The 27,658-nt window shown below is 35.0% G+C and overlaps 1 protein-coding gene across 1 annotated transcript in view; it reads left to right on the plus strand.

Moving 5' to 3' along the window:
* LOC126777342 (E3 ubiquitin-protein ligase RNF123-like) overlaps nt 1-27,658 on the plus strand; it is a 48,899-nt gene that overhangs the window by 5,184 nt on the left and 16,057 nt on the right. Inside the window, exons 7-27 of the mRNA XM_050500343.1 lie at nt 258-408; nt 668-805; nt 1,435-1,617; nt 2,084-2,236; nt 2,864-2,973; nt 3,856-3,974; nt 4,805-4,855; nt 5,432-5,544; nt 6,848-6,967; nt 7,965-8,071; nt 13,648-13,755; nt 14,397-14,485; nt 14,780-14,885; nt 15,338-15,485; nt 17,532-17,631; nt 18,869-18,963; nt 19,369-19,518; nt 20,185-20,282; nt 21,508-21,575; nt 21,996-22,127; nt 22,692-22,854. Of these exons, the coding sequence (XP_050356300.1) occupies nt 258-408; nt 668-805; nt 1,435-1,617; nt 2,084-2,236; nt 2,864-2,973; nt 3,856-3,974; nt 4,805-4,855; nt 5,432-5,544; nt 6,848-6,967; nt 7,965-8,071; nt 13,648-13,755; nt 14,397-14,485; nt 14,780-14,885; nt 15,338-15,485; nt 17,532-17,631; nt 18,869-18,963; nt 19,369-19,518; nt 20,185-20,282; nt 21,508-21,575; nt 21,996-22,127; nt 22,692-22,854 (2,502 nt within the window). The remainder of the gene's footprint in view (nt 1-257; nt 409-667; nt 806-1,434; nt 1,618-2,083; nt 2,237-2,863; nt 2,974-3,855; nt 3,975-4,804; nt 4,856-5,431; nt 5,545-6,847; nt 6,968-7,964; nt 8,072-13,647; nt 13,756-14,396; nt 14,486-14,779; nt 14,886-15,337; nt 15,486-17,531; nt 17,632-18,868; nt 18,964-19,368; nt 19,519-20,184; nt 20,283-21,507; nt 21,576-21,995; nt 22,128-22,691; nt 22,855-27,658) is intronic.

The raw sequence follows: 27,658 nt of genomic DNA on the forward strand, positions 1-27,658 counted from the left end.
CTTCTAAACTACTTATCATAATTGGACAAATGAGGTATCTTTAAAACTTTTTTTGATGGTCCGTTCGTGATGGCTATCAGTCAATCAATAAGTACGGTCAACAAAAATGCAACAAAAATGCGCTGTTGTATCGGAAATTAATTATATGAAGTAACTTAAATTAAGTAGACGCACTATTTAAGTTTTCATCGGGTTATCACCATCAATGATTTTATAATTGATAATTTTAATCCCAATACCATTTTTTTCTTGAACAGCTTCCCAATCGATGGATTTTCCCCACTTCAAGCTCCTCCAATTCGAGAATGCATCCGCGCAACTCTTTTATTTAAATCACTCGATGCATTACTTGATGAACTCAATAGGCTCTCGGATCTAAATCCACCGGTAACAGCTAAAATTAGCAAAGTAAGAATGAATTTATTCGTATCAATAATATCTTAAATTGTTATCCATTTTTTTTTATCGGAAGCAAGATCAACATTTAATATTACCATTTACGTACTTCATAACCTTTACTATAATGTCTTTCTTGAATAAATATCACGAGAATGTTTTTAGCATTGAGATAAACCAAGAAATCATATTTCTCGAGATAAAAAATCTAAAATTAAAAGTATACTTAATAAAAAAAGTTCATAATAATTATTATGAACTTTTTATACAGGCGAAATCTGACTCCTCGAAAGCAGAAGTGGAGGTAGCTCTTCGTATCCATAGCTCGAACTCTATATACAGCCCCCGAGCCTCACCGCATAGTATGGTAGAAGCACAGAACACAGAAACTAAGAAGATGTCGAAAAGAGTTAGGATGCTTTATTAAATTTAAACAATAAGTGCAACATTTATTTTTTCAACTTGTACTTTAACTATTCTTGTTTAACAGTAAATTAGACAGGCAGACGGACAAATAGGCCACCTGATGGTATGTGATCACCACCGCCCATAGACATTTACACTGTAAGAAATATTTACCATCCCTTACATTGTCAATGCGCCACCAAACTTCGGAACTAAGATATTATATACCTTGTGCCTTTATTAACACTTGCTCACTCACCCTTTAAACCGTAACACAACAATACTAAGTATTGCTGTTTGCCAATAGAATATGTGAAGAATGATAATGCATAAAATCATGAAAATCAATATTAAAATTAATCTATAAAACAATATTTTATTCAAGTACTCATAAAAGAAATTTTGAAGCATCATTTTACAAAATTATTTAAAATGTAAAGCTACGGTGCCAAATGTAAATGCGAATGAAAAATGAAACAGCAAGAAGGTTCTTGTTAGCTTCAATTTTAACATAGGCTCCTATGTATAAGCCTATCGACTTACATAACACACGTAATCAATATTTGTATTTATATTAAGTAAATTAAGCGATTAGTTTTATCGAATCTTTAAAAAATGCATTTGTTTAAGCAGGCTTTTTTAATGTCACTCGCACGTCTGATAGTCGCAGAACTGGGGACGGTACTGCGTTTGACATACGTAGTTGTAACAGAATTGCTACCGAGGTTCAGAGGGACACTTGGTTTGAAGAACAGAGGAATAAATGTTGACCAAAGTGCTTTTGAATTTTATCTTAAGGCGAAGGAAGATAAATTTGTAAGAAAATTTATGTATATATAACCTGCGTAATTATGTTTCATCTTCATTGAATCTCACAAATTCAATTGCATGGAAAGAACGATTATTAGATGTAACGTACGTTGTTTTTGTATAAGGACTGCTTTATTTAATGTTAGACAAAGATTTTTGGGTATGTTTATATATGCATTGTTATCACAATATATCAATTTATTTTTGTGTTATGTATACTATAACCATCTCGGGTTAAGAGTTAAAAATTCAAAATAGTAGTAATTTGGGATATATATTTATGGATACTGGTGAAAGAGAGAAAGAGAAAGAAAATATGGCAGGCCTTAGACATTAAGTGCCTCTATCCATATACATTGGCTGTGTATGAAATATAAACCTTTCCGTATAGTCAAATGTTAGGTTTCCTGTAATTACACTGACTCGCCCTTTAATTCGCAATGAGACGTATTGACTATGAATATAATTTTAGAACGGACTTTCCCAAAAGTTCTTGGCTCAGCCTCAACCTCGTCTTTGTGCTCTTTTGGATTTACTTTGGACGTTTCTCGAAGAAGCAGCCCTGTGTGATGTGTTGGAACATTGTGTTGTAAGGGAGTGTTTGCTATACGACCTTGTGTCACCGGTATGTTATTATCGTTTTAATTATATATATATATATATATATATATATATATATATATATATATATATATATATATACATAATATATCATATATATATTATTATTATATTTATTCATTTGAAAATTTATACTAAACAATCAATATATTTACATTCATTTTCATCAAACGTACAACCATCTTGATCAAGGTATTTTGTAAAAAATCCTCATTGAAACCGGTTCATTTTTGGGCTCTGCCGGGATTTCCAACTTCGAGGTTAATTAAATTGGGGGGTGGGGGGCGGAAATTAATCTAAAATAAACTGAGTTTACATTCATAATTTAAATTATACTAAATCAATTATTATGTATTTATAATCTAAATTGTTTTTTTTGTATGTCTTTTGCATTGTCTTTTTTTGTGTAACTTTTTAATTTGTATAATAAACTTTATAATATAAGCAATATCTTCTTTCCATTGTCTAAGGTATTCCTTAATAGATAATGCATCTAGTTTTAAGCTATTTTGTTTTTTTTTTTTTTAATCTATTGGTGTAATTATGCCTGGCGATTTTTTTTTTAAATAAATAAATTATCGATAGCTTAATGATACCGCCAAATTTTAAACATTTGATAAATGTTCTACAGGATATGAACTTTACACAGCAGACGGAAGGCTTATATGTGCTGTGTGGTCTGATGCAACATCGAGATACGAGGCATCATCTCGTCAAATATGTGTTCTTTAATAAAATAACGTTAGTGTTTTTATAATTAAATATTACTAATATATTCTTATAATTTCTTTTCGTTAAATTTAAGAAAGATTATTGGGCTTGTGAAAATAAGCTGATCAAATCTAGGGATGCACCATTTAATTCTCAGTGTAAGTATTATCAGCAGAATTCAACATAACACACGTTTGTATCTTTGTAACTTATTTAGATAATTATTAACTAGTATTACAGTCATGCAACTATATATAAATATCAATGTATATAGTACACAAAGCTAACTCAAAAAGGCACAGATGCAAAATACTGTTACTAAATAAATATAAAACAAAGATTTATAACCTACATTTTGAATTTCTTATATCCCTATTTGGACTTCACATAAAAGATAAAATATGATACTAACTTCCGATTTATTTATCGTTTAGATTTAACGAGTTTTATAGGAAGAAAATTTTGACATTGATATATCAAAGGAAAAATTTTACTAAAGGAAAATGTTTCTTGTAAACGAAAAAATATGTTTTATTACTAAGCATAAACTCCGTGTTATTAAATGTAGAAGATATTGTGCGAGCTCTCAAGTCAAAGGAAGATTTCTTTGAATTATTTAATGACAAAGTTGTGCTGACAGTACGGCGTAGCGCAATAAAGAGAGATCGAAAGAGCCGCTTTTACAGCGACAGGTGGTCGGAATAGCTTCAGAATTTGGCTTAAGTTTGCTAACAATGGCGGTCTAAAAATAATTTGACTTAAACAGAAAATATGACTTAAAATAGATTAAACAAATTAATGGCACCATTTTTTTAAAACACACCTATTTTATTGTATATTTTGTAAATATGAATTGACCTTGAATTAAGTATTTATTCATTGTTCAATTAAAATAATGTAACGCTTTCTAAGGTTCGACAATTTCCTAAACATAAAATGTCCAGACGAGACTGTACTACGATCGATCATCCGAAAGCCCTGGTGGCAACGTCCTTTATCTGTACAAGGAGAAACTGATCCCCAAATTGCTGGTATGTTATTAATTTCATCGTAAACTATCTTAAGTACTGTGAAATATGCTAATGGAGCAGTACCAATTAATTTGAATCTATAAGAGCCAAGATTGGCTCGTCGATAGAAGGTGTATTTTATCTGTTGGTCTGCAACCAACCAATGCGGAATATATAATGCGGAAATAACCATCAATAAAATGCAAAGTTAGACAAACAACATTCTAGATCTAGAATCTAGGTCAATTATTCTAAGTAAAAAAAATTCTTTGGGCGCTCAGTCCACGTATAATATGTAGTACATTTACATATTTACTTTGATGAATATTTTATTGTATAGTATACGTAATGAAGATGGTGATGATTACTGGTGGTAGGGCTTTGTGCAAGCTCGTCTGGGTAGGTACCACCCACTCATCAGATATTCTACCGCAAAACAGCAGTACTTGATATTGGTGTGTTCCGGTTTGAAGGGTGAGTGAGCCAGTGTAATTACAGGCACAAGGGACATAAAATCTTAGTTCCAAGGGTTGGTGGCGCATTGGCTATGTAAGCGATGGTTGACATTTCTTACAATGCCAATGTCTAAGGTTAGAGTTGGTGACCAATTACCATCAGGTGGCCCATATGCTCGTCCGCCTTTCTATTCTATAAAAAAAAGACGAAGATTTTTAATGAGGTTATGAACTTAATAAGTAAGAAAATAATAATAAACGAAATACACTTCTAACGCTACTTATGTGAGAGTACAAGACGTGGTAGGACGAACTGGGTTACTTTGGTTAGCTGTGTATTTATATATTATATATATTATATTCACAGTTATATAATATAAATTTTTATCCTTGCAGAAATAGCGGAGAAGGGTACGAAACATTGCACATTCGCACCAACTGGAACAGGTATTTCTATTAAATTACTTGAACATTACATCCTCTACTACCTTGTACCCTGTCATGTACAAATCGTTGAAATGTAAGCTAAAGTCTAAGCGCAAAGCTATAATATTAATAAAATAGAAATCGAAAGCATTTTGTAATATTATTCCAATTGTACTTTGTATGTATTTATAAATTAATATTTTATTGATTAATATAATTTTGCTTTCCCATATTCCAACAGAAGAAGGCTTAACGATAAATATAACTGAAAATTATATATAATACATCTTTATTTATAAAACAACACTATTTCACTTAACTACATATATCCACTTTAATTTGACTTTCAAAGATCCGATAACAACTTCGTCGATATTCAAAACGCCATTTTTTCGCGCCATAATGGATATCAAAGATAATTTAAGATTTCGACCAATGATATTGCGTCAATTAAATGTCAAAGTTCTTTATTTGTTTTTACTCCTCTTTTGGTTGGAATAAGGCTGTAGTTAGTTGCGTAATTAAGTGTCAAGCGTGGAGTCATTTAATACTAAGGCTGAACTCAAAGATTTAAAATGGTTTGTTATTAAAATGCAGATAGAATATCCACACCTCTCACGTTATCTCGAGATGAAACAACGTTAGAGGCTCAGTATAAAGAAGATTGTGACAAAATTACAAATGCGATCGCTCCTTTAGAGCGTATCCAGGTAAATGTATTCAGACATATTTGCATAAAGTTCATCATGGCTTACAATATTTTAGGTAACATTATTAAAATTATTCATATTTTCTTAGAATGTCATAACCGATCATACTTTACATTTTATGAATTTTTCAAGAGGATGTGGTAGACAAATTACGAAACTACAAGGAAAAGCGAATTCTGAAGTGGAAATAACCGTTTTAGTTAAAACTAAAATTACATTTTTAAATTACATTTTAGTTTTCATCTTTACTGGCTTTGTGCAAGCTCAACTGAGTAGGTACCACCCTCTTACCGCATATTCTACCGCAAAGCAGCAGTACTTTGTGTTGTTGAAATCCGGTGAGTGAGCCATTGTAATTACAGGCACAAGGGACATAACATATTAGTTCCCAAGGTTGGTAGCGCATTGGCGATGTAAGCGATGGTTAACATTTCTTACAATGCCAATATCTATAGGCGTTGGAGACCACTCACCATCAGGTGGCATATGCTCGCCCGCCTGCCTAACCTATTCTGTATAAAAAAACATACTTTCGATTTATGAATAAATCGATTTATCTACCCACAATATATATTAAATAACCCTAAAAGTCCAATAACTTTTCGATATAATGTAATCGAATTCTGACAATTATAAATGTTAAATGGCAAACTAAAGAATAGCTCTAATTTTTAACAATCTCGCTTATTCATATTTACAAATTGAATTTAAAACGGAATTAAGGTTTATTGTAGAATTAAGGTTCATTTTCAGTTTAAATTCAAACTAAAACTGTACTCGCACGCATTCAGCATCGACATTTTTTCCTTGTAGCTTCCGATTAAGCACATTAAACAATACGGCAATAATATTATCTTACGACTAAAATAAATAGAATTAGAGAACGAAACGATTCTTATTTATTACATATTTATTATGCTCATAAATTTAGACAAATAAATAATTACCGCGGTCACTTTTGTCTATTGCCATATCATAAGTGCCATTGATTATGTTTTTTTAACTATCAATGTATTTATGTCGTTTGAATGAATTACCAATCCATAAATAACCAAGATGGCATCCTGTGTGTTTTTATAATATATGTAGGTAAGTTTGCAAATCACTATACCATATACATATACCACCTGATGGTAAGTGACACCACAGTGAAAAAAAAAAAATATTTTCTATCCGTTAAATTGTCAATGTGACACCATTATATATGTATGTATTATGAGTGGGTGGTACCCAGATGTGGGTACCAAGTTTGGGGCTAAACACCATATTATAATGAAATTATTTGATTTATTTTATCCATCAGTTGGAGTTCCTGCTCATGTTACTGGACAATACAGATGGGACATCCATGGTACCATCTACAAGGAAAATCTTCGTAGAAAAGTTTAGAAGATATATAATGGATAATTGTATCTTGGATATGGTAAATAATATTTATACAATATAAATTATAATTATACAAATGTCCCTAAATAATAAGTGAATTGTATTATATATAATTGGGTTATCATATAATCTTAACCCCTCCAAGAATATAAAAAAATCAATTTATAAATTATTCTAGGAATTTTATATTATGATTTCTAAAGAAGTATTTTTAAAGCTTATCTTATGAATCTTTATCATCTGTTAAAATTTTAACTGTTTTGTCACAGATAATAGTTTTTGCAGCCACTAACACGAAATTAGATCTAACAACTAAAAGAAAATTAAAAAAACAACTGAAATCAAAACAAGTTGATCGTTTATAATCGGAACGTTATTGTTGTTACATATCGAAGTCGTTACTACGAGATATTTCTGTCACATGTGAAATAATGTTCTTGGATTTGACATAATCTATTGCTATTTATGTTTTTTATAAATTACTATAATTATGACAGCATTTTATATTCTGTGGTTGCTGATTTTTATATTGAGTATCATTGTAAGCCGTTTGACGTTAACGTAAGAAATAAAACATAGGATTTTAGATATATAATTTCATCATGAATAAAAAACCTCTGTGATTATTAATAATTAAAAGCGAGAGAGATTAGCCAACTGCGCAGGACTTATATTACAGAAGCGTGTGCGCAAACATAAGTACACTCTTACTCATAGGTGAAAGAGTTCAGGCGCAAGACCAATGGCTTTACGTGGTTTGCGAGATACGGTAGTGTACACACTTCCAACTTCTAGACTCCGGGCTGCTTCTGAGATTCTTTGAGAGTAAAATCAATAACATTTTATTGGCCCAACATAGTTTGAACGCAGGACTTGCGGACCCAGGATCTGCGGCCTTATATATACATTTAAGTTTGAGCATATATATACGTCCTCACCTCCACAGCGCGTGCGATCACTTTTTGGCTCGGTTTACTTCATCGCAATAATACTTCGATTTAAGTCCTCGAGTCATAAGATATTTATTTTCGCAGAGATTATTTAACGTGTCAAGAAACTCGCCAGCTATTTCCTGGTGCTGTCATGCTCGTCTTCTCACTGCTGTGCTACGTCTCTGGAATGAAAATCCTCTGAGCAATCCGTAAGTTCTATTTTAATACATCATTTTAAATAATTCTAAACTATAATTATTATGCGAGTATCGTTTAGATTTTTACAAATAGACAGATTCTGTTATTATATATATTGAAATAATAAATGTATGTATATTTTAATATACAATTTAATATGAATGTTTTTTTTTTATGTAATAGACTATAGGCGGGCAAATGGGCCACCTAATGTTAAGTGGTCGCCACCGCCGCACATTGGTGATGTAAGAAATATTAATCATTCCTTAAGTCGCTAGTGCGCCAATTGCTGTTTAGCGGTGGAATATCTGAGTACCCACTCAGGTACCTACCCAGCCGGGTATATTAAAAATATAAAGTATATTAAAAGAAACGACCTTTCTTAAAATGAGAGAAAATTATATAACGCTATTAAATGTGTAGTTCGCCATAGCTTAGTACAAATAAATTTCGCCAGTATTTAATGTAAAAAAAATATTTTAATACAAGAACAACGTGATTAAATTTAATTAAAAAAATACTTTTCTATCACAATCGACTATTCTTACCAAAGACCATAACACTGTGGACCTTTTACGTATTACGATCACGTTGGTTGGACAACGATACTCCATTTAGATCTTACCCGGAGATTCTTACTGAGCAAAGCTTTAGATTAAAGTCTAGTAAACGACTTGTATTAACGCGAACGTATTTAAGAGAGATTTATTCTAGAAGTTTCCTCCATACAAAGCTAATAAGTAATTTAATTAACAATTAATTACCGTTTATTATAACGATTTCCGTTGGAACAATATTTACATTTCCGTTCGATATGTAAGGTTTCACTATGTTATAATTATTATAAGTAACTCTTGTTTATTTAATTGTAATTTTAGCGAACAAACGAAAAAACAAATAAACAAAACATCTCCTTATAAAAACTGACTTAACGGCCAATTTCTAAAATACTAATCGTCTAACATATCAATTATATTTAATGATTTAGTCAAAATTTATTTTCAAAACATTTACATTCACGGTGTTTTTATAATATAAAATATTATATATATTGTATTATATATATAAAATATTATATATTTTTTTAATAACTAATCTGTTTTCGTTTCCATTTATGGATGAATTCGAATTCAATTTTCTTATTTAAAATATTAAGGAGGCTTTATAACGCATGCGCGGTAGGTAAACCAATATTATTATTATAAAAACTTACGGTTAATTTACCGTGGAGTACCGGCTTAGAATAGTACTCCCCCAATCTCATCCCGTGGGTGTCGTAAGAGGCGACTGAGGGACGGTGAAAAAGGGGGATGGGCAGCAGCGTCCCTCCCCCCATAAACATCTTGACCCCCTAGTGCGCTCGCCAACACGCCTGCCCAGCGTGGCGAGTATGGGCAAACCCTCCTTAATGGCAGATGCGCCCAAAAAAAGGCCCCCAGTTACCGGCAAGCCCGCTAGGCCCGACCAAGGTAGCGGTCGCGGTATCGACAGGGCAGGGGGTGCTAAAAATCACCGGTTCACGGCAGGGTACCGTATAAAACGACTGCACATGGCAACGTACAATGGACGCTCGATGAGGCTGGACCATCACCTCGCCGAAGTAGAGTTAAGTCTTCAGGGGTTATCTGAAGTCCGAAGACAGGGGGAGGACACAATAACTCTAGAGTCCGGTAACTTACTCTACTTCTTCCGCGAAGGTGATAACCTCTCCCAGGGTGGTGTCGGTTTTCTAGTCAAAAAGGATCTCATTAGCAGCATTGTGGAAATCGGTAGTGTGTCGAACCGGGTAGCGTACCTTGTCCTAAAACTTTCCGACAGGTACTCCCTGAAGGTCGTACAGGTATATGCGCCAACTTCGACATACTCTGATGATGTGGTCGAAGCGATGTACGAAGACATCGCAAAGGCCCTCAACGACACCTCGAAGGCCCACTACAATGTTGTTATGGGAGACTTTAATGCTAAAGTGGGAGTACAAAATAGCGGTGAATCGAAAGTCGGACCTTACGGCTTGGGCTGCAGAAATCACAGGGGGCAAATGCTAGTTAACTTTCTCGAAGCGCAGGGGCTCTTTTTGATGAATTCTTTCTTTCAAAAGAAGCCTCAGAGGAGGTGGACCTGGCGAAGCCCCGATAACGTGACAAGGAACGAGATAGACTTTATCATTTCGAATAAAAGGCACATATTTAGTGATGTTTCAGTGATCAACAGGTTTAATACCGGAAGTGATCACCGCTTGGTTCGAGGCACTCTAAATATCAACTTAAAAGCCGAAAGATCGAGAATGATGAGGTCTACTCTCCGACCTACCATGCTCCAAGCTGCTCAAGGCTCCGAAAAGTTCCAAATGGAACTTCAAAATCAATTCACCGCGTTGGAAACCATAAGCAGCATTGATGAGAGAACCGACACGCTGGTCAAAATACTGCAAAACACATCCCGCAAGTGTTTACCGCCACAGAGAAGAGACAACGCACCAAAACTCTCTGCTGAGACACTCGAGCTCATGAGAAAACGACGAGAACTACCATCGTTTTTGTCAGATAAGGCCTTAAATCGAACAATAAAAACGCTGACGTGACGCGATCTCCGACGCTCCAATACCCCTGCCATCAAGGCTGCGATTGAGCAAAATCGGGGATCGAAAGGGTTCGCTCGCAAGTTTGGGAGGCCGCGTCTGACAAAACTTAAAACTGAAAATGGTGGGGTCGTTACCTCTAGGCCTGAGATTGTCAGCGAAGTAGAGAGGTTTTATGGGCAGTTGTTCTCTTCAACATCGGATAAACCCATGGGAATCAGTATTGATGACCAGCGCGCCCCTCTTACGCGCCATTACTCCGAGGAGCTCCCGGTCGTTGACCAAGGCGAGATTAGGGCGGCTCTACAACAGCTTAAAAACAACAAAGCTCCGGGAGATGACGGAATCACAACAGAGTTGCTTAAGGCAGGCGGGACTCCGGTCCTGAAAGGGCTAGCAAGCCTCTTTAATTCCGTCATCCAACATGGCAAGACTCCGGAAACGTGGAGCGGGAGTGAGGTGGTACTGTTTTTCAAGAAAGGTGATAAACTACAGACCAATCTCCCTCCTGAGTCACGTGTATAAGCTGTTCTCAAGAGTCGTCACGAACCGTCTCGCCAGACGACTTGACGAGTTCCAGCCCCCAGAGCAAGCCGCCTTTCGATCAGGCTACATCACCGTGGACCACATCCATACTGTTCGGCAGATTGTGCAGAAGACCGAAGAGTACAATCAGCCGCTGTGTATGGCATTTGTGGACTACGAGAAAGCCTTTGACTCCATCGAAACCTGGGCAGTGCTCGACTCATTGCAGAGATGTCATATCGATTGGAGATATATCGAGGTACTGAGATGTCTGTACAACGCCGCTACAATGACTGTCCACATCCAGGACTGTAAGACGAAGGCGATCCAACTGCGCAGAGGGGTGAGACAGGGGGATGTAATATCCCCGAAACTGTTCACCAACGCGTTGGAAGACGTTTTCAAGACGATGGATTGGACTGGGTATGGAGTCAATGTAAACGGCGAGTACATCTCACACCTTCGATTTGCCGACGATATCGCCATCATAGCAGAGTCGCTAGAACAACTCACCGAAATGCTGCGTAGCCTAGGCGAGTCTTCCCGGTGTGTCGGTCTCGGTATAAACTTGGACAAGACCAAGGTCATGTTCAATAGGCATGTCATGCCGGGACCGATATACGTCGAGGGGAAACCTCTCGAAGTTGTTAGTGAATATACCTACCTAGGACAGATAATCCAAGTCGGTAGGAACAACTTCGAGAAGGAAGCCGATCGAAGAATTCGCTTGGGATGGGCAGCATTTGGCAACCTTCGTCAAGTCCTCAAGTCGTCTATACCGCAATGTTTGAAGACGAAAGTCTTCAACCAATGCGTCTTACCTGCCATGACATACGTAGCCGAAACGTGGACACTAACTGCGGGACTAGTCCACAAATTCAAAGTCGCTCAGCATGCTATGGAGCGAGCTATGCTCGGAGTATCTTTGAAGGATAAGATCAGAAATGAGATTATCCAGAAAAAAACCGGAGTCACCGACATAGCTTGCAAAATTAGCAGGCTGAAGTGGCAGTGGGCTGGTCACGTATGTCGTAGGACCGATGGCCGTTGGAGCAGACGAGTCCTAGAGTGGAGACTGCGAATCGGCAAGCGCAGCGTAGGGCGCCCTCTAGCCAGGTGGACCGCGACCTTAAGAAGGTGGCGGGCACCAACTGGATGCGGAAGGCGGAGGACAGGGAGCTTTGGCGCACCTTGGGAGAGGCCTATGTTCAGCAGTGGACAACGATTGGCTGTTGATTGATTTGATTGATTGATTGACGGTTAATTTAGTAATAAGGTCATTTACTTTGTCATTAGTTACAAATCAAATAGCTGTCAAAAATATAGATTATTACAAGATAGATAATTTTATGTTAAGTAAAGATTTTTTTTATTGTATATGTAGGTAGGTAAATGGCCAAGTGATGCTAAGCGGCCATACCGACAAGAGACATTGGTACTGTAAGAAATATAAAGCACCACTTAGATAGCTTATAAACTACCAATCTTGTGAACTGACCCTTGTGTCATTACACTGGCTCACTTACCCTTTAAACCGGGTTACAATAATACTGAGTGTTGCTGTTTGACAGTTGAACATGTGATCCGTGGTTGGCACGAAGCCTAATACCTCAATCAATATAAAATATTGATTAATTACAGTTGTCTTAAATGGTCACTTATTCAATTGCCTTTCAGACGCCAGCCGTAAGTAGAGAAAACGACGATATTCCCTTATCCAAATTAATTACATCACGTCCAAACAACTTGTCTAATTTGTAGAACCTCTTATTCAATTATTTAACATCTACGAGTATTCATTAGAGATAAATAAGATAACGGTTCAATTGTAATTTAATTTGTATACAAATAATAAGATACATACAAATAGATATTAGTCATTTCGTGCTTCGCTGGTCTCGTGAGTGCTTTATAAATGAGAATGTAAAACGTGAGGTCCTGGGCTCAAATTTCGTTTCAGATTAATAATGAAATACGGATTTTATTCTTGAATAGGAAATTAACTAGTATAATAACAGGCATAAGAGATATACATTTGTTCCTTCTCCTCATCGAGGGATAAGAACAAGCTTATAAACCTAGTGGCATTGTGATATATACAAATATCTATATATATATATATATTATGTATAGGATTATTTCATATTTACTAATAAATATTTTTTTTAATAAATAAGGCTAATTATACTGTACAGGGTTATAAAATTAATAATAGAAAAACTTGGAGTAATTCGTTGCTGTTCATACAGGATATATAAATATAGTTATATATGATTATTACATATAATTTATATCATTGTTATAAAGAGTAAACAGTAAGTTTCAAAACGATTCAAAAGTGCTTGAGCCTACTTGAATAAAGTATATTTTGACTTGACTTGGCAAATAGGCGAAAGTGTCAATTTACCATCGGAGCCTATTAGGTCTGCCCTCCGTAGTAGATAACCTTTTTCATATTTAATTGTCCAATTTATTTTTTTCAAGGCACCTACCACCTCACATACCGGCAAAGACGTTTATAGATGGTGAACTCGATTTTTACAACGTCGATCGTCTGGGAGGTGTCCTACCGTTCTTGGTCAGGACTTTACGGTCTGTAGCGAGTTTTTATTATCTTTATTATTTCTTATTTAGTAAATCCTCCTTTTTAGATATCGTAAAGCTTGTTGTTGGTATTTAAACCCCGTCAATTAACGATAAAAGTTTAACGATGTTTTGCGATGCTTCTGCAACAATGTTTGACTTAAATTTAATGTAACATTAGTAAATAAGTGAATGCACTTAAAACAATTAAGATTCTATATTTTAATATAGAAGTAATATAGAATCATCTTATTGTAAACTAACACAAAAGGTACGTAATCTATTATAAATTGTTATAAATTTTGATACACTCCGGTAAAGAATGTTTATCAAATAAAGACTAAACGTTAACTTGAAATATTTCTTATAATATTTTTGTTATGTTTGTTATATGGATTTGTATTTTTTAACCTTTTAGAATAACACAAAAATAAAAGTAATCTCTGTTTTGATTTTGGTAACTGGCAAATAGCCATATTAATATTAAAAGGCCGCTGTTTTGAAAGCATAAACAGATACTTCAATTTCATTCATTTGTAAAGAAAATTTAAAATAATTGTTAAAATCATTTTCGAAGAATATATAAATTAGAAGTGAAATACTAGACGTTATTTCAAGCAATTATAATTAATTGAAATGTTTTGCCGCAGGCAGGATCTAGTTCAAGTCCTCGGTGAAGATAATCCATTTATACAAAGTTTTGAGCCAAATTACAATAGAGCTGGAGGAATAGATACTGGTATTTATATATTTGTATTGTCTTGCCTCGCCTTTGTACAATTTATGACGTTATCATGGGGACAGGATGCAAACTGAAACATTTTTAAACCATAATAAATATATAAAATATCAAATATTTTAAGCAGAGAGTTTTGTTAAAGGATTAGGATCGTACCTGCAAATTTTACATCACTAGGTAGCCCATAAATCTTTGCAATATTTGTGCTTTAGTATAGAAAGAATATTTACTATATTCTGCCGAATGTCATAGCCAAGCATTATTTATTAATAATCTACGTCTCATTCTGGTTAGGTGTGAGTGATATGGCAGCAGGCTCTCCAGGTCTAGCGACGTTACCCCAAGTTATATCATCAATGGCGCGATTTATGCATCCTCCAATGCCTCCGATGGCAAACAGGTAAACAAAGAATAAATAAAGAGTCAAATTGGAATTTATAGTAGGTTATTATAGCTGGCAGTTAGGGTATAAAAGAGGAATACCCTCTGTATTCCAAATCTGCAGTCTCCCATTACAATGCTCAACACCATTCTGGATAAAAACAAAAATACTAATAAACCAATCGAAAAACTAGTCAAATTATTAACAATTTTGAATCGCTTCAGCCTTTACGGCTACATTCTCACCGCACCTACGGTATCATAAAAACAGCGGTCTTGGAAAAATCCACTTCGAGCCCGGAGTTGATTAAGTTTGTTCTGTGTAGCATTATTAATAGAGAATTCGATCGAATCTATAATCTTGATTTATGATTAAAAATTGTAATCGTAATCGTTAAACATTAATCATAAATCTGATCACATTTTGTACATATCTGGTTACATTAGTTTCGTTTACAGCTTATACTCCAGACCTACGGGTGAAACAGCATTAGCTCTTAAAGTAACGAGGTCCACGATGCCCGGCGCTGGGTGCATTGATATTCGGACGGCTTACTTGAGACTCGTCGATGGACTGTTAGCGTTGTACCATGGAATAGCTATCAAACATGCGGAAAAGGTATAATTTTATTGACTTGGTGCAAACCCGTAGAGTAGGTTTAACTCACTTATTACATATTCTCTTTTTATGATTCCGAACAATCGTGTCGGGCCAACAACCTACTGATTTATATATTTTAATTTAAATATTGTGACTGACGAAGTCGCAACGATTGTGGTAGTTATTAATATTACAAATATACATAAACGTTCCAAATTACTAAGGTTTTTTTAATGTATCCATGAACAAAATATAGCACATGTAACATGCTATTGTTGTGTTTCGGTTTGAACTGTGAGTGAGCCAGTGTAACTACATGCACAAGAGACAAAACATCTTAGTTTTCAAGGTAAGTGGCGCGTTGTAAAAGATTGTTACATTTATTTATTTTTTTTTTTTTTTATATGTCCGGGATGGCAAATGACTCTACTCCACCTGATGGGAAGTGGTAGTAGAGTCCAAACGCGACGACGGCCAGTACAGTCGGGAAGAATGTTCTGTACTAGCCGTCACCGCCTTGCCGGCCCGCAAGATGCCTCTTCACGCCTCGTTTGAAGGAACCCGGGTTGTAAGAGGAGGGGAACACGTGAGCTAGTAAGGAATTCCATTTTTTAGTAGTGCGATAAAGAAAGGAGTTGCCAAATTTCTTTGTGCGCGATGGAATTGATGTCACAGTTAGGCGTTGACATCGAGAACCAGCTCGCGTGGACTTAAGAAGGAAGGGGGAAGCAGGAATTAGAGAGAATAATTCCTCAGAGCACTCGCCGTGATACAGTCGATAGAAAGCGCTCAGTGCTGCTATCTCGCGACGCAATTGTAAAGATTCAAGGGTGTTTGTGACCTTTACGTCGCCAATAATGCGTACTGCACGTCGCTGAAACCGGTCCAAGGCCTCCAGTAGGTACTTAGCGGAGCTATCCCAAAGGTGCGAGCAATATTCAACGCAAGTCCGTACCTGTTTTGTATAACAGGCACAGTTGTTATGGCGTGAAAAAACGCCGCACCTTGTTCAGAACTCCGAGTTTCCATGAAGCTGTTTTTATAATAGCCTCGATGTAATCCCTTGGACTAAGATCGCAGCGAACGTCCATCCCCAGCATGGCGATTTTGCTTTGTATCATCAGCGGTATACCACAGAGGGAGGGATGAGGGTAAAATGGTGACTTTTTCGCTGTGAGAGCGCATACCTGTGTTTTCTTGGTATTAAACTCAACAAGATTATCAGAACCCCATTTGGCGATGTCCGATCAGTTTCCGCCCGCCCAGCCACTGCGCGTCCGTGGTATCCACCATGCACTGTACTATCATCTGCATGGCAATGTATGTTCCCAAGGGAGAGCATATCATTAATATGCAAAAGAAAGAGTGTGGGAGATAGCACAGATCCCTGGGGGACCCCAGCATTCACTACATAGAATTGTGAAGCGCAACCATCAACTAAAACACGAAGGCTACGCTTGTGTAGGAAGCTGGCAATCCAGGTGCACAGCTGAGCAGGCAGACCATATGCCGGTAGCTTGGAGAGAAGACTTCTGTGCCAGACCCTGTCGAAAGCCTTGTATATATCGAGGCTGACAGCCAACGATTCTCCATGCTTGTCGATAGCGTCACCCCAGAGGTGTGTTACGTACGCTAGAAGATCACCTGTGCACCGTTTTGGTCGAAACCCGTACTGACGATCATTAATTAGACAGTGATCTTCTAGGTAATGGATCAGTTGGTTGTTTAGAATCCGTTCCATCACCTTACAAAGTACTGAGGTGATAGCTATTGGTCGATAATTTGCCGGGTCAGACCGATCCCCTTTTTTGGGAACCGCTTGCACATTAACTCTTCTCCAAGCCTCCGGCACACATCCCGAAGAGAGAGAAAGTTGAAACAGGCGCGTTAACACAGGAGACAGCTCCGCCGCGCACTTCTTCAGCACAATGGCTGGTATTCCATCAGGACCGCTTTATGGGCTATTTCTAACAGTGCCAATCTATATGGCCCATTTGTCATTTCGCCTACATATATTCAATAAAAAAATATGCGTTATTATTTAAAGTTGTAAATAATTTATAGCTGTGTGAGCTTCGTGATAACCAACTCGACATGGCCGATTGTCTTCACGACATAGAACAACGAATTGTTGCAGTTTCGAATGAACTTACATCTGTTAAAGGTGAATTATTTATATATTTTATCACAAAAAATTTAGCAGCTATGAAGAGGAATGTGCTCACTATAATATAGATACACTTGAACACAGAAGACATAGAGTGATATGGTGATACTTCAAGCAATATTGGTAGGCAAAATTGACTGTCCTGACCCGTTATCAGCATTTTCGTTAAGCGCATCTTCATTTAGATCCCGTAAACCCAACTTTTTTCATGTGCGTAAGTCAAATTCTAATTATGCCCAAAATTCTATCATACAACGTCTGGTACGAACTTATAACAAATTTTATTCTGATCTTGACATTTTCCACTTATCCAAAATGCAATTGAAAAGTGAAATAATTCAAATTCATTGTAAAAAATAAAGTGAATAACCACATACATACACACACATACATACACACACGCTCACACACATATGAACACACACAAACACGATTTTCTCGCATTAATATTAAGCAAGAATGTTTTTATTTTTATATATCTTTTACTATAAATATTAATAGCTATAATATGTCTTTACTTTTATCTTAATATTTAGGATTACAATTTTATAATCTTCGTATTATAAAATTGTAATCCTATGTCTTTAATAATAAGTAATAACTGTACAACCATTTCTGTAACGCTTTTGATAACAAGTAAATAAATAAATATTGTTATATAATTTAAACGACCTTAAAAATTAAGCCATATAACTAACATAATGAAATCATTGAAATTTAAGCTATTACATATGCATTCAGTATATTTTGACGTCATAACAATCAATATAAGCTGGATACATAGCGTAAGTAAAACAAATCGTTTTGAACAAACATTTATTTACAAAAGAACTACGAATGAAACAATTTCAATCTGCAGCTTCAATTCCACTCTTTCTGCATCGTTTTCAAATCAGTTATTATCATCATTTCAATCGTATCCTTATTAATTCATATGGAAAAAAAAAACAAAAATATAACGTGTATTAAAACTATGTACTAGCTATAATTTTACACAAATACACAATTGATTTACCACTTATGTTTTTCAATAAATTAATTATATAATATTATGCTAACAGTATCAGACACCAGATAAAAAAATATTAAAAAAAAGTTCTGTCATTTATTAGTTATTTCCAGAAAAATCCGCAGGACTAGAATATATTTGCTAATATTGTAATAGAATAACTTCAGTCGTATAAAGTTAATTCAGAAATAATATCATTAATAACATTAAAGAAAATGTCTCTAGATGCCAATACTGAATTGAATGAAACAGAAAAAATAAAACTACTGCTTACTGAGAAGATGTTGAATGAACTGGAAAGATCAAAAGCTGTTTACGAGGTAATTTGTTTAATTCTTATATAATTAACCTTAATGTCAATCAATTGCAATTATTATTATTATAAAAGGCGGACTTACCGCATCTAGATATTCTCTGCCAATCAACCTATATTCAAGACACAATCACGAACGCGGCTCTTTTTTAAATATACGCTTTCATAATATAATAGACAAATTAATTGACAAAAAAAAATCATAATTATAAAAAAATTTTTACATTATAAACAAATTGAGAAATATTAATCCATGATACCAAATAGCAACTAATAACTCAAGACAACTGATATCATTTACGTCTCTCGTTAATTTGATGTTTTCATTATTTAGTTCAAATGAAACTAATTTTATTAAACGTGAAGTCCTTTTAATTATAATTACTGGTAAATTATATATAATTCCCAAAAGGAGAAGTTAGAAGCTAGCGCTCTCCAAATGGCTTGGGTAATCGGAGCGATATGGACGAAGCAGAGACAGCAAGAGTTGGCAAAGCACTTCACTGGTACTCTTCATTCGTTACGCTTCGCTTCAGACCCTGACTATGCTGCACATGTTCAGGTAACATACAATTTCACGCAGGGAGTTCTTACCGTTTATAACCTCTTTGAAGGGCATGGATAGGAGAGAATACGGGTGGAGCTTTTATTTGTAGGCGGTGGTTAGTCCCGCACCTCTACACTTCTTGTTTAGTGCGTAAGGCGATGCGAGTCAATTTCAGCTGTCATTCTCAGGGTGTACAGACAATCCTATAGCAAGTCAATGTAACTCGCTCGTTTCGAGATAGTCTTCTAATTTAAAGGAAAAAATAGGTATAGAAATAATATTTATTTGCGGCAATCGCAAATGCATGAGTACTTACTCATATCACATTTTAGTTAATTGTAACATGCTATTTATATGAAGTATTTTTTAATAATTTAGCGCAAAAGAAAAAAATATACTAAGGTAATTATCATTCAAGGTTAATCTTTAAAGTGTGTTTATTGATTCACATTAAAAAAAATATTAGATTTTCCATATCTATAATAAAGCATGGAGTTAGAATTAATTAATTTTAATACAATAAATATATAATAATACGTTTAATTGTATGTGTACTTATATGATTGATAAAAAGAATAACTCCGAACTGGTCCAAAATGACGGTTCAAAAATGTTTTCAGCGTCACACCGAAATTTTACGGAAATCTTTAAATTATATTTAAAGATAATATCTGTTCGCAGGCTACAAGTAAAGAAATACTACCTGGGAGGAGCTCAATATTAGGTGGAGCAAGTTATGCTTCGTTGCAGCTGGAGTATACTTCTAGTTCGGATCAAAGGTAATTTTTAAGATGAACACTTAAATTAATGTAATGACATTAAGTCATATTTTAAATGAAATAGTTACCTAGATGAAAGAAATATATATTTGAAGTAGATTAAACTTCAATTTAGAAATAAACAAGTTTTTTTAACATTTAACATATTTAAGAGTTATTTACTGCAATCGACAATTTTAAATGCACAACCGTTTTTTTCCTGCAAAAATCCATCAGATGCTCCATTTGTCCGTCTTACACTAACAAATGTTCCACTTGACGATAATTGATCATTTCCCCCTATAAATATTCAAGAGGCATTTGCCGCAATATTCTCTGCAGTGGACAGACTTAAGTTTACGTTTCCAAATTAATTTCTTTTTCAAAAACCATTTGTCCAGCTGTGATACATTGAGTTCACTTAACATATCAATGTACTTAATGATTGATTAATCGTGAGATCTCACTCACTGTTAGTCCGTGATCTCACGAGACGTGACCTAGAACCGTGACGGTATTTTTTGATTTCAATGAAAATACAAAACCTCCCTATTTAGTCTTCTATTAAAGCTAAAGCTTCTCCTGTTACAACAAAATAATTTTAAATAATATCAGGTTAGTAAAATTTCTTCGTCATTTTACAATATTAAGTGCGCATTTTTTTTCGAAGCCGAGAGAAGCTTTGGATAAATATCAGGAAATAGGATTTAAATGATAAATGTAGTCTAAAGCTTCAATGAACATTCAGATGTAATCGATTGTCGCTTATGGCTTTACCGATTTCTTTATTACATTAAAGATGAAAAAAAGGTTAATTTTTATTAAATACTTAGTCAAAACTGTATACTAGATCTCACGAGGAGTTTTGGAGTTTCTTACCACGTTTCTCCAATGGGTGTTTGTATACGCACGCATGCATATGTTACACAGTCATACATATGTATATACCATGCCACAAATTAAGCACATGAAAATCAGTGATGTTTACTCGATATAAATTCGCAACTTGAAGTTAACTGTGATTTGTTAATCGGAATTTCACACAAATCGCAGTTAAAGTCAACGCTATCGTATGCGTATAAATAACTCGCTCTAGCCACGAAGTTAAGGCTCCCATTGGGTCATGTCAGCTTCACTTACCAACAAAGTGGCTCATTAGTACACCAAAAACTGTACACATAATACTTCGTATATAGCCTTTAGTGTACGAATGGAATTATTATAATAAAGCTGTTGATATTCTCAGTCCACAAACTCCAACTTCGAGGGCAGCCTCACCTCGCGTTTGTTCGAATACGCAAATTGAAATGAACCGTAAGTATTATTAATAGGTACTTTGATTGAATATGTTTGTTTATTATTTCCCTAGTGTATCGTTTCTTAACAACTAGATTCCGCATACGGTTTTGCCTACTTTTGGGAGGAGCGGATGTTAAGCAATCTATACCCTTTTCTGTGCCGCTGATAACATGTATGCAAAATTCGATATCGATCAGTCTAATTCTTAATATGTGTAAGCTTAACAAACAAACAAACAAAAACAAATCACTTTCGCATTTGTAATATTAGTAAGGGTTTTAACTTATTGGATTATAACTATTTTTATATCGTTTCCACATAATAAAGTCAAGGATGGAACAACGATCAGTGAGACTTCTGATTTAATTGCCCTCAGAGTTTTCACAACTAAAACCAGTAAAAAAGTGCTTATAAATTACTGTTGATCTTCAGCAGCGAACAACAGTCCAGAATTCACAGAATCACTTTTCGCCTTCGTACCGGAGTACCACGTGGATGCCATGTTGGAGCTTTGTAATACGTTGAGACTGTATATGCACCCAACGGTTCCCGTACAGCAAGTGTCAGGTAATGATAGCAAAAATAATGTGAGTAAAATTTCAAATACTTGGTTTAGTAGGTTTTAATCATTTCGTAGTTTATTTATAAAGTATCACTAGCGCAATTGATTACGGGTCACCTAATATGTAAAGGTAGCAGGTTCAATCCCGACCCCTTGGCTATAGTCGTACCCACTCCTAACACAAGTTGTACGCTTACTTGGAGGGGTAAATAAAATTCCTGTTTAAATTACATAAAATATACAGGAAATATATGGAGGAAATATTTAGTTATTCACAAGAAAAGTTACATAAACATCCTGATTAATATTTTTTAATTCTCGTATATTTAATTTCAAAGATGATCAAATTGACTCTTAATTTCTAAAACTACCGTCACCGTTGCTAATTGGCAATTTGATTGGAAGAGTAAATACACTTGTGCATGATAGACGAAAGATGAAAAAGTCGTCTCTTAATATGATTTATAAATATACATATATATATTTCTCTGAATGTTCTTTCTGATTTAATAGCTGATAATAATATAATCCAATCTCCTCCCTTTTCATTTAATGTTTCCCCAATCCAGAATGGGAGGAACTGGTCGTATCGTGTGCAGCATTCCTGTGCTCAGAGTTTGCTGATCCTCGTATAGTACTGGCCAGTACTCGGGAATCTCTCGTCCAGACCCTGGCGTCATTTGCCACACAACCGGCTACTATGCGAGCTATTGAAAGAGTTCCTTTAAAACAGTAAGTACTTCTTTTTTGTAAATGTCTCACTACAGTGATAAGGCATCCTATCTTTTGAAGAGAAGTTTAAGTGAGGGTACTCCACCACGCTGCTCAAATATTAATCGGTTGATACACGTGGCAGAATATCAATGAAATTCGATACAGACAGATTTCCTCACACTGTTGTCCTTCAACACTGAACAGCAGATAAGTTATAAACACAAATTAAGCACATGAAAGTTCAGTGGTTACCCGAGTTTGAAATCACAAGCTATGTATTATTAAATATTCATTTTTATACAGTAACTTTGGGTTTTTTATTTTTCTCTACGATGTTATAATATTTAATTTCTTAGTACAATTGTTTATTTTTATAAATAAGAAACATATACATATAATTAATAACGAATGAGTAAAATTTAAAAAATAATAATAATAATATTTTTACTACTTAATTGTTAGGAAAAACACTACGTTAAGTTTAGCTGAGAGTGCTAAGGTCCTAACTGGCTATTTACAGTCAATATCTATGTATATTCGAAATAAATTGTATCAAGAACTTAATAAAAGAAAGAGCGTACTTGAAATAAAATATAATTTGATTTTATACAAATTAAAGTTATTGGATTAAAGTAAATATATATCTATTGCTTTGTGAAATAATAAACCTACTTATGAGATCTCAGAGCGTGGTTGCTACAGACCGCTTATGCCCGTATCACTATAGTTATTGTCGTCATATCGGTTTGCGACACACACTTTATTTTTATTGGTGGTAGGGCTTTGGGCAAGCTCGTCTGGGTAGGTACCTCCCACACATCAGGTATTCTACCGCAAAACAGCAGTACTTGTTATTGTTATGTTTTGGTTTGAAGGGTGAGTGAACCAGTGTAATTACAGGCACAAGGGAGATAACATCTTAGTTCCTAAGGTTGGTGGCGCATAGGCGATGTAAGCAACGGTTAACATTTCTTACAATGTCAATGTCTATGGACGTTGGTGACTTACCATTAGGTGGCCCATATACTCGTCCGCCTACCTATACTATAGACTGACATAATAAATTTCCGTTTATACATCTTGAAGAACATATTATTACATACTATATTTCAAATTTACAAAATACTATACGCTACGGACACTTTATGGCCAAGCCATTATGTAATATTCGATATTAAAGTATTTTCTGACATTAATGGCTGTACGATATTTTCCTCGAATTAAAATTTAAATGACAAAAAAGATTCAGTGTTTAAAAAACTTTATTTCACAAGATTAACATCATAATATAACAAATAAAATTAGTATCACTCGTCCATTTGGTTTGCACATACTGTCAACTTCCCATTCGTTGCCCTTAGTCTTTTCTTTAAATTTAATAATAAACTACACTAATGTTATTAACAACTGAAAAATAATATGAAGCCATTATTTGTTCTAAACATATATAAAGTGCTAAAATTACGGTGTTGTACATAGACATATGTATGTATGTGTATAGAAAAAAACAAATAGAATAGAATGGTTACGTCAAAACATGGATAAAGGGTTGGCAAAATTGAATTCAATTACAGAAAGTCTAAATGTCAAATGAATTATTAATCGTCGTATTAGTTGACGTTCCGTGGTCTTACGAAATCTCCAATTTCAGCTGCGTACGACACAGCGGTGTAAACATAGTGTTGCTCGTGAATGTTGTGGAATAAATGTGAGAATGGACCTGGAAAATTAGTGGTTTATATTAAGGTTTAAGCTTTGTAACATATATTTTTTTATTATTTACTTCGTAATAAATAGCGTTACATATCATTTTTGTACGATGATAAATAATTATAAAATAATGCCAAACATATTACACAATATAACAATTTTATAACATAAATTCTGACTAATTAAATATGTTATAACCCAATGACATTTTATTGACTCTACATGGGATTCGAACCCAGGACATCGGGATCTGTGGCCTCTTATCCAGCCCCTAGATCAACGAGGCAGACAATCATCATGTCTAACTTACCTCTTGCATAAATAGTAACATCGCTACCACCGTGTCCGCTTTCATCAAGTGGAATCGCACCAATTTGTTCGTAGTTCTCATCTTCAGTATCCTCAGTACTTGGATCTCTCCTTACGACGTGCTGGGCACCATCAGCTCCGGTCTCGATGTTATAGTGGAAGGAACCAGGACCACCGACACTGTACGATAGCGAGGTGTAGTTCCGATGGTCATGAGGAGATGCCATCGCAATACCTATCACATAGTTTAGTGAAAAATTCATAAAATCAAAAAAAAAATTAATATTAATAATTTAATATTAGACCAGATGTCTATCCATTCAAGAAATAGAAAATTTATTTATTAAAAAAAAATTTAAATGACTCACAATTTAACAAATGACGAAAACATAACATTAAAAACATTCAATCTCATTTTATAAGCAATAACAATTTTTACTTGCAATACATGAAAGTGATGTGTCTTTAAAACCGTCATCAAATATGAATTATTATCATTACATTATACATTACATTAGTTACAATTTAGCTTACCAAATATACTTTGGCCCCTCCTCTGGTAGCCGTTAATATTTAGTGTGAATGAATGGTCACTGGTTACAAGGATGAGTGTTTCATCTTCGTTTGTCATCTCCATAGCCTTCAGCACAGCCTGTTCGAAGGCCAAGGTCTCCATAATGGCCTTTTTCGCACGGCCTCTGAAGTGAGCCATTGAAATGTTTCCACCTTCAACCTAAAAAAATCAATATTAAATAATATAAATGGCCATTATCCCGAGGTCCTAGATATAAAACCCGTGTTTGGTAATTGGTATTGTATATTCAAGGAATTCTCAATAACACCTCCGGTTTGGAAATTGACACTGTTCACCCTCCTCGCCTCGAAAACCATGAGAGGCCTTTGGTTCTGCTCCTGACCTCACTCCGATCGTGTCTGATTGCCGTCCAATCATCACCATGAATATCTATAAATAGTATCAAGCATTACGTGGTACTGACCATTAGGAAGAACCCTTTCTCATTTTTGCTCAGTACTGTGATAGCGGCTTCTACTAGTTGAGTTAACGAAGGAGTGCCATTGGGACCAGCGTCACGTTCGTGCTCATATTTAAGATGTGTGTTCGCGAAGAGACCTGTTAAAATATGATTAGACGACATTTTACAATAAAAAAGTAGAATGATTTTCATCACACGTAAATATCCTCCCAACTTTTTATCAGACTTGTCAGTTGTTAGGTATAGTAAATGTAAAATATTTATAATACTCGTATGTAGATGGATCGTGTTACGTGTCGTTCTAAAATATACTTTAAATGTATGTTTCTAAGTAGTTTATTGCATACACATGTGGTATAATGGTAGTTAATTGTATTTACCTAAAAGATAATCAGTATTGTTCAGATTCAAACTGTTCAATTCTAAATTATTATTCACGACAGCTGCTCTTAGCCCTCGTCGCTGTTTGTCGAGCTTGTAGTCTTCGATGAGGTTTCTTCCGTCCTCCCTCACACAACCCCAAGTATCGATAGGATCATCTGGAGTCCCGGTGGCGCCGGTAAGGAAAGCTTGACGACCACCGCCCAATATTACCTAGCAGATATACAATTTAAATATTTAAAAATACTATGATGAGTCCATTTTGATTTGTATTTCCTGGTATTTCTGTACAGTAACAGTCTGTGAATGTCCCACTGCTGGGCTAAGGCCTCCTCCCCCTTTTTGAGGAGAAGGTATGGAGGTTATTCCACCACGCTGCTCCAATGCGGGTTGGTAGAATACACATGTGGCAGAATTTCAGTGAAATTAGACACATGTAGGTTTCCTCACGATGTTTACCTTCACCGTATAGCAGGAGATGAATTATAATCACAAATTAAGCACATGAAAATTCAGTGGTGCTTGCCCTTTTCTTTAGTTTGACGATTTTCAAATAACATTGGCTGAAATTCCATTTTGTAAAATATTTATATACCACTAATTTCCGCATGCGACTTCGCCTATATTTGAGGCAGGTGTTAGTTATGCCCGTCTCTGTCCTGACAACGAGTATACATCATTTCATAATGATCGGTTGATCAGTTAAGACTTTAAATTGTAAAAAACAAAGATATTCCTTATCGTATTTATAATATTATTTAGTATTTAACCATTCTCAACTTGTATTATTTATCCATCGAATATTATGTTTATGAGTGATTATTTACTCATACTAACATGATATTCGGTAAACCTATATCACAAATAAAGTAAACAGCGAGAGAATAACAAATATGCATCAGCATTAGACTTATGTATACAGCAGATGAAAAGCAAACGTTGGCGAATTGCAAAATAACACACGAAAAACATTGCTAGGAATATTTTTATTTAACATCGATAAAATTCAGTATTAGAGGAATTCTCTATGAATTTATTTCGTATATCGCATCAAATCAATCAATCAATCAACAGCCAATCGTTGTCCACTGCTGAACATAGGCCTCACCCAAGGTGCGCCAAAGCTATATCGCATCGCATCGTATATATTATTAATCCCATTTCTAATAAGAGTTTAACTTACATTAAAGTCTCTACCAGGAAAGTCCTCAATCAGCTGTCTAGCGGTGTCTTTGCAAGCTCGTACAGATGCCGGCATTTTGGCATCACACTCCCAGTTGCGTTGGGCGCTATGACCATAGAGTGGTCCAGGCGTAGAATGTGTTATACGCATATTTGTTACTAAACCTACGTTATAGACGAATAGTTTTAATCTAATGTATTATAAAAGATAATAAAATTTAAAGTGAAATTATCAGAATATTATA

The sequence above is a fragment of the Nymphalis io genome, chromosome 22, assembly GCF_905147045.1.
Source record: "Nymphalis io chromosome 22, ilAglIoxx1.1, whole genome shotgun sequence".
Classification (NCBI taxonomy): domain Eukaryota; kingdom Metazoa; phylum Arthropoda; class Insecta; order Lepidoptera; family Nymphalidae; genus Nymphalis; species Nymphalis io.